This window comes from Benincasa hispida, chromosome 10, assembly GCF_027475165.1.
Source record: "Benincasa hispida cultivar pf3 chromosome 10, pf3_genome.v1.1, whole genome shotgun sequence".
In the NCBI taxonomy this organism is placed as follows: domain Eukaryota; kingdom Viridiplantae; phylum Streptophyta; class Magnoliopsida; order Cucurbitales; family Cucurbitaceae; genus Benincasa; species Benincasa hispida.
This window is the reverse complement of record NC_143487.1, coordinates 42,669,901-42,676,743: the sequence shown is the minus strand read 5'-3', so window position 1 is coordinate 42,676,743 and position 6,843 is coordinate 42,669,901. Positions and strand designations below refer to the sequence as shown.

General features: G+C 27.3%; 1 protein-coding gene across 1 annotated transcript; it reads left to right on the top strand.

Moving 5' to 3' along the window:
* The first annotated feature begins 923 nt into the window (after positions 1-923).
* LOC120088625 (norbelladine synthase-like) lies at positions 924-5,074 on the top strand. Its single transcript, XM_039046039.2, has 2 exons — positions 924-1,300; positions 4,588-5,074. Exons 1-2 carry the CDS (start codon positions 1,117-1,119, stop codon positions 4,881-4,883), a joined length of 480 nt encoding a protein of 159 aa, XP_038901967.1. The 5' UTR covers positions 924-1,116; the 3' UTR covers positions 4,884-5,074.
* The last annotated feature ends 1,769 nt before the right edge of the window (positions 5,075-6,843 follow it).

The following is a 6,843-nucleotide window of genomic DNA, read 5'->3' as shown; positions in this document are numbered from 1 at the left end:
GATATAAATGATATCAGTGATATTCGTATATCACTAATATGACTTTTGGTATATATCAATTAAATGAATGGTATAAGTGTTATTGGTGATATGACTTAAGTAGATATCAGTGATATTTGTGTATCATTAATATCAATTATCAATAATGCCAGTGATATAACTTAGTTAGATATAAGTGATATTAACTTAGGTACACATTGAAGTCTATCAATGATAAAAATATTTCACTGATAAGTTATAAGTGAAATGCTTCTATTACTAATAGAAGTCTATCAGTGACGAATTTCTATCAAGGAGGATGTGTCGTCGATAAACTTCTATCATTGATAGACTTCTCTCTTCTATTTCTCTTTTTATTATATAATGTTTGTTGATAATATTAGTTATATCGGTGATATGACTTAGGTAGATATCAATGATAGTCACTTATAGACCTCTCATTGATAGACATCTATCACTTATAGCTTTAAATATTAATCTTTAAAAGTTGATAGTTTTCTTTCAAAGTTGATAACTACTTATACAGGTCTACCATTTGATAGCCATTGGTAGCCTTAAGTTTTGATATTTCAAAGTTGGTTTCAATTGATGAAAGTTTATATATGATAGTCATTGATAACTAATAGCAAATTGAAAAATAAGCTAATATTTCAAGGTCGAATTTCTCAAATTGAAAGTTATTATCATGATAACTTTCAGTTTGAGAAAACTAGGAACAAGAAGGGTGCAAAATTGTTGGTTGCATGGCCTTTTTAATTTTTTACATATCTAGACCTACTTTTGTGCAATATATGCAATTTTTTATCCTTGAGCTACATATGCTATTATTTTGAGCTTCGTTGCCATTTATACAACCCGCCCTAAAAACTAATGATTAAAATTGCTGGCGTTAGTATTTAGAACTAAAATTTTAATTAAAAAAATCATTTAACTTTTTGTGGACTGTTTTACAAAATACATGGGAATCATCCATGGTCCATAACCCAACCATGATAAGGAATATTCTTATTCAGAGATGGGTTTGTCCTTGCACTATATAGATCTGATTAGTCCCTCACATTGCTTTTCATCTATCTGTGACCCATTCAACAAAACCGACACAGAAAAATCAAGAAGATGCTGGGTCAACTCCGGCATGAGACGGGGATTCAGGCACCGGCCACCGTGGTATGGCAGCTCTTCGGCAGCCTTGAACTTGGACGACTTGTTGAGAAACGCCTCTCGAATCTTTTCGAGAAAATTGAAGTAGTTGAAGGTGATGGAGGAGAAGGAACTGTTCTTAATCTCATTTTCGCTCCAGGTAATAGTTTCTAATAATCTCTTTTCTGGAAATTCTGTTGATTTAAGGGTTTTTTATTTTAGTTTTACAATGTTTAAATTAAAAGAGCCTTCCTAACTTTTGTGCTCCCACGTATCTACCACATAGAAAAAATTAGAAAAAAAAAATAATTTTTAAAAAATAAAAATATCATGGCAACATTTTATTGAAATTCAAGCGAGCATCCAAGTTTTTCTTCAATTAAAATATTGAGCTTTCTATTTTGCATAATTATTGTCAAAAATACCGACAAAATATCAATGTCAATTTATGTTTTTTTTAAAAAAAAAATTATAAAAAATTTTGAATAAATAAACAAATAATTTTTTTAGAATTTTAATATGATACAAAATTTAAATCTGACTTTTGGGTCAATAATACATACTTTAATGTTAGCAGTAAATAAACATTTAATGTAAATATCATTTATTTTGAATTTCTATTAGTAAATTTTTTTTTAATGTTTTAGATGAATGAAAATATTGGCGTATCGACCAAAATTTAATTCCCTTGTTTATAGACTATTTTGTTGGATCGTTTTCTATTTTTAAAAGTTTAGTTTATACATTATGACATTATGTCATGTGTCTCTTTTTAAGAGTATTATAAAAAAAAAATAATATAATAGACATGAGATGGAATTGAATATTCAATATAAGAGAATAGGTAGATCAGTTAACCGTTGAATGAAAATTATGTGAAAGAAATGGTCATGCTGAGGAAGGATTATAATTTAAGAAATAGTAAATTAAAAATCAATTTCTTATAAAATATGGCTGATTTTGATGTTTTTTTTTTCTTTTCCTTTCCTCTCTATTTCTTTCTTTCTTTCTTTCTTTCTTTCTTTCTCTCTCTTCTTTTTTTTTTTCTTTTTTAGTTTTTTTGTTTGGTTCACTTGGCAATGAATTTTATTATTTAAGATGTTTTCAAAAGAAAGAAATAGTAAACTAAAAATCAATTTCTTATAAAGTGTGGTTGATTTTGATGTTTTCTTTTTCTTTTCTTTCTTTCTTTCTTTATTTATTAATTTTTTTTGTTTGGTTCACTTGGCAATGAATTTTATTATTTAAGATGTTTTCAGAAGAAAATTAATTTAGGTTTTTATGGGTTATTATAGAAGTTAAAATTTTTAGATAACTTAAAAAAACATGAACCTATCGTGATACAAGCTAAATTATGTGGACGAATCACAAACTAAATTATATGAGTTGAGTTGATCATGAAATTTGATTTAAACACAATTAGATTGTCTCACAATAATTAAGAGGATGTTTGATAATCATTTTATTTTTTATTTTTTTTATTTTCTCAAAATAGATCTGTTTGGTATCTAATTAAGTTTTTTGTTTTTTCAATTTTTTTAAATGGCTGTTTTTTAAATCGATTTTTCATTTTTATAAACGTGCACCCACGTGTAGTATAATTGTCTTAGGGTCTACTACTGGGTAGGCAGATGTTGACTGTGAAGAACTAGGTGTTGGGTTTAATTACCAGAATTTGCAATATACTTTTTAATATTGTTATTTTAATTTAGAAAACTACAACTAGAAATATTCAAAAAAAAATTTGAGGATCCAAAAAATCTGACTAACCAGACGAGTTTGATTGGGTTATCAACTCTTTGTGGGAGAGTGTGTTTTCTGGAAAATGATCCAACATTAATGAAATTTATGTTTTTTTTCTCCAAGCATATTAAAAATAAAAATAAAATTATATTATTTTCTTGTATTTTATTGATATGTTTATTTATGTTTTTTTAATTCATTTGTGATTAATCCACGCGTTCAAAATATTGATAATGTTTTATCAATATGAATTTTTCAAAAAAGAAAGTTATAACAAAGATATAATTCTATGACTATATATATTAACATATTGGATAGAAAATTATTTTTAAAATAACTTGATTTTTATATATAAAATATATAAAACAAAAAAAAAGTCATAAAAAACTTATTTTGATTTTTTTTTAAAACGGAAAACAATCAAACATTTTTTTAGTTTAAAAAACGGAAAATAGAAAACATTAACCAAACATGGTAGTTTTTTTTTTTTTAGAACTAAATTATACAAAATATTTCTAAATATTGCGTTCAAAATTTCTTTGAACTTTCAAAAGTTTCAAAAATATCCTTAAATTTTTTTAAAAAAATTAAATATTCTTATTATTAATTTTAGATGGAAATTGTTAATATTTTGTGTAAAAAATATTCCCGAACTTTCAAAAAGTTCTAAAAATACTCCCTTAAATAAAGTTAAAAAATACCCTTATTCTCGATATATGAAAAACCGTTAATACTCTCTTAGTTCTCTATTTTTCCTTTTTCCCTCTCGTCTTCAATATTATTTTACTTCTTTTTTGTTAATTGTTTGATATTTTTTTATCTATAAATAAATGAATAAAATTATCCACTTCAATTAAGATTTATGTACTCCAATAATAATAATAATAATAAATATTTTTCAATATTCCCATTTGCCAATTGCCATGTACTCCAATTGAGAAAGGATTTATGTATATTAAGAAGAGGGTTGGACCCGTTGGTAGTAAATGTTAATTTTAAATGGAGAGTCCTAGAAAAGGGAAAACAAAAACTTTTTTTTCTTTTTTATCGATTTTTTATATTTATTATTATTATTTTTTTTTTTTAAATTAGGCCTACAAAACTATTTCTATCTTTAAATTTGTTTTATTATCTACTTTTAATCAATATTTTTTTTTTAAAAAAAGTCAAATTTTGAAAACTAAAAAATAGTTTTTAAGATTTTTTTTTTTAATTTAACTAAGAATTCAACTATTTTACTTAAGAAATACATGAACTTATAGATGAATATTTAATCTGTAGAATCCCCGATTAGACAAAGAATAAGAGAGTGGGTGAAGAGAAAATTTTATATACACATATATACACTATGCACCGACTTTTACATTGAGATTTACTCTTAGAGTGTGAGTTATATATATATATATGTATGTATGTATGTATGTATTTTAGAAAGTGTGAAAATTAAACATTTTCATCATATCATTAAATACTTTTGTAAAAAATAAAGATCAAGTCATCGAATAATAAAAATTACACTTATTTTGATAAATTTTTTTTTTACCATAAAGATGAAATTGCTACAAATTTTAAAGTATATATCAAGATTAATCTAGAGAACAAGGTCATGTTGTATATATGATTTACTCTAATAACTATAATGTCAAAATGAGCACTCTTCATCTAATATAAAGTATGTGCTATCAATGTTCGACATAAATGCAGGCTTAGGTATGCCAAGTTACAAAGAGAAATTTACCAAAATAGATAATGAGAATCGTATAAAAGAGGCAGAGGTGGTGGAAGGAGGATACTTGGATATTGGGTTTACTCTCTATAGGGTTCGCTTCAAGATAATTGAGAATGGTGAAGATAGCTGCATTGTTGAATCAACAATTGAATATGAAATCATGGAAGAAGCTGCTGCAAATGCCTCACTTGTTACTATACAACCTCTCATTGACATTGCTCAAGAGGCAAATGCATATCTCCTTCAAAACAAGCAGCCTAAGGATGCATAAATGACGAAATCTATGATCATCTTTTATTGGTTTTTATTCCTACCTACAATGTTTCCGACAATAATGATATCATAAAAGGTTAAGAGTACTTGAATTATACTCCATCTATTTGAGTTTAATTTCTTCTGATCATTTATTCATGTTGAATGTAAGAAGATACATTCAAATATATATACATCTAGTTCATGAAAGACATGAAGGGATTGAATCCCACAATGGAAGCGAGTGATTGCTTTGCTTCAATTTGGTTTTAAAATTACAACACGGAAAAGAAGAAACATACATCAATATGTAGTAAGTTAAACATGAAATTAGAGGGAGGAAAAGATCCATACCTTTGAAGACACTCTTCGAATCTTCTCTCTGTCTTTAGAAATATTAGAATATATGTCACGAAAGGTTATTGCCCCATGGAGAAACTGTTGGGGTTGATGCCCTAAATCTCATTGGGTTCTGTAGTTTATAATTACATTGTACAAATATTTTATTTATTTAATATAATATGAAATATTTTACTTGACATGTAGTAGTATTAAACTCACAAACCAATAAACTAACATCCAAGGTTATCTTCTGTAGCTTAAACATACATTAGAGACATACAGGTGGATCATGTTTAAGTGATAACCTAAATGGTTTGTAGGAGATAACTAGGGTTGGATATCATATCCTGGTGACACTACGAGTACGACCCGTTTTCTAGATATTATAATTGTTGTAAAGTGCTACAAGTGGTATGATCTTGATCATTCATGTAGAGACATGTAAGCGGGGGTAATCTATACAAAAAAGAGTTTGTATACGACCGGACCACAAAATGACTAGTCTCATTATATAACACTATTCATAATGGAGACTAACATTTCACCAGGATGACCATAGGTGAGATGACTTGAATCCTGAGTGAGTTGTAAACCCCTACCCATGAAGGTGGTCCTTTGATTTGTATGAGTGAGAGTTGCCTGATCGCTGACTCAACAAGCCTCCATTTTGAAAATTCGTCTGATTGAGGAGCTGGGAACATGGCTACACAAGATGAAATTCATTCATTCCCCAAGGTAGGGATAAGTTTATCTCTTAAGGGTTAATTCCGAGGCTTGAACAATGTGGTGCCACACCCTCTGCTGGCCCAAGAGGAGTTTAGTTATAGTTGGACTATGATTTATTGTTCACTAGAGAGATCAGTGGTACTTAAGGAGTTAGATGTAACTACAGGAGTACAACGATAATTTTGGCCTAGCTGTAGTTACGAGCAATTTGTAAAGGGTTATCGCACTGTTGAATTGTTATATCCAATGGACACAGAAATTAGAATCAATTTTAGATTAATTTGAATTTTTCAAATTAATTAAGGGAATTAATTATATGTGATATAATTAATTTAATTTAATTATATATGACATAATTACTATAATATATTTTATACATTATAAGATAAAGTTTATTTGAGAGGAAACAAATATTTTAATATGATTCAAATATTAATTTATGAATTTGATTCATATAATTAAATTTAATATAAATGAGATTTATATTAAATACCATTGCTGAGAGAATTAAACTATATGTTACATTGTATTGGATATAATATTAAACTATATGTTATATGTTATATTTGATATAACATATAGTTTAATATATATTATATGATAAAGTGGTTATCATATAAATCTATATTAACGTGTTTATTAAAATTAATTTTATTTTTGAAAATTATTTTTGGGAGGGAGTTGTAACTCCCTCCCCATTTTTTTCTCTCTACATTGTACAAGAGCAAGGGCTGTGCATTTCAATTGGTTATCACATTCTTCTCTCTGGAGTTCCTATAGAAAGACATCTAGAAGTTTTGTTTTTTTCTAAAAAAAGGTTCTCACCCTCCCAATCTCTTTACTCCTCTCAATTACCCTCTTCTTCCAAAAACCAAGAGCCCACAAATTCCTTGGATTCTCATCCTAGAGAA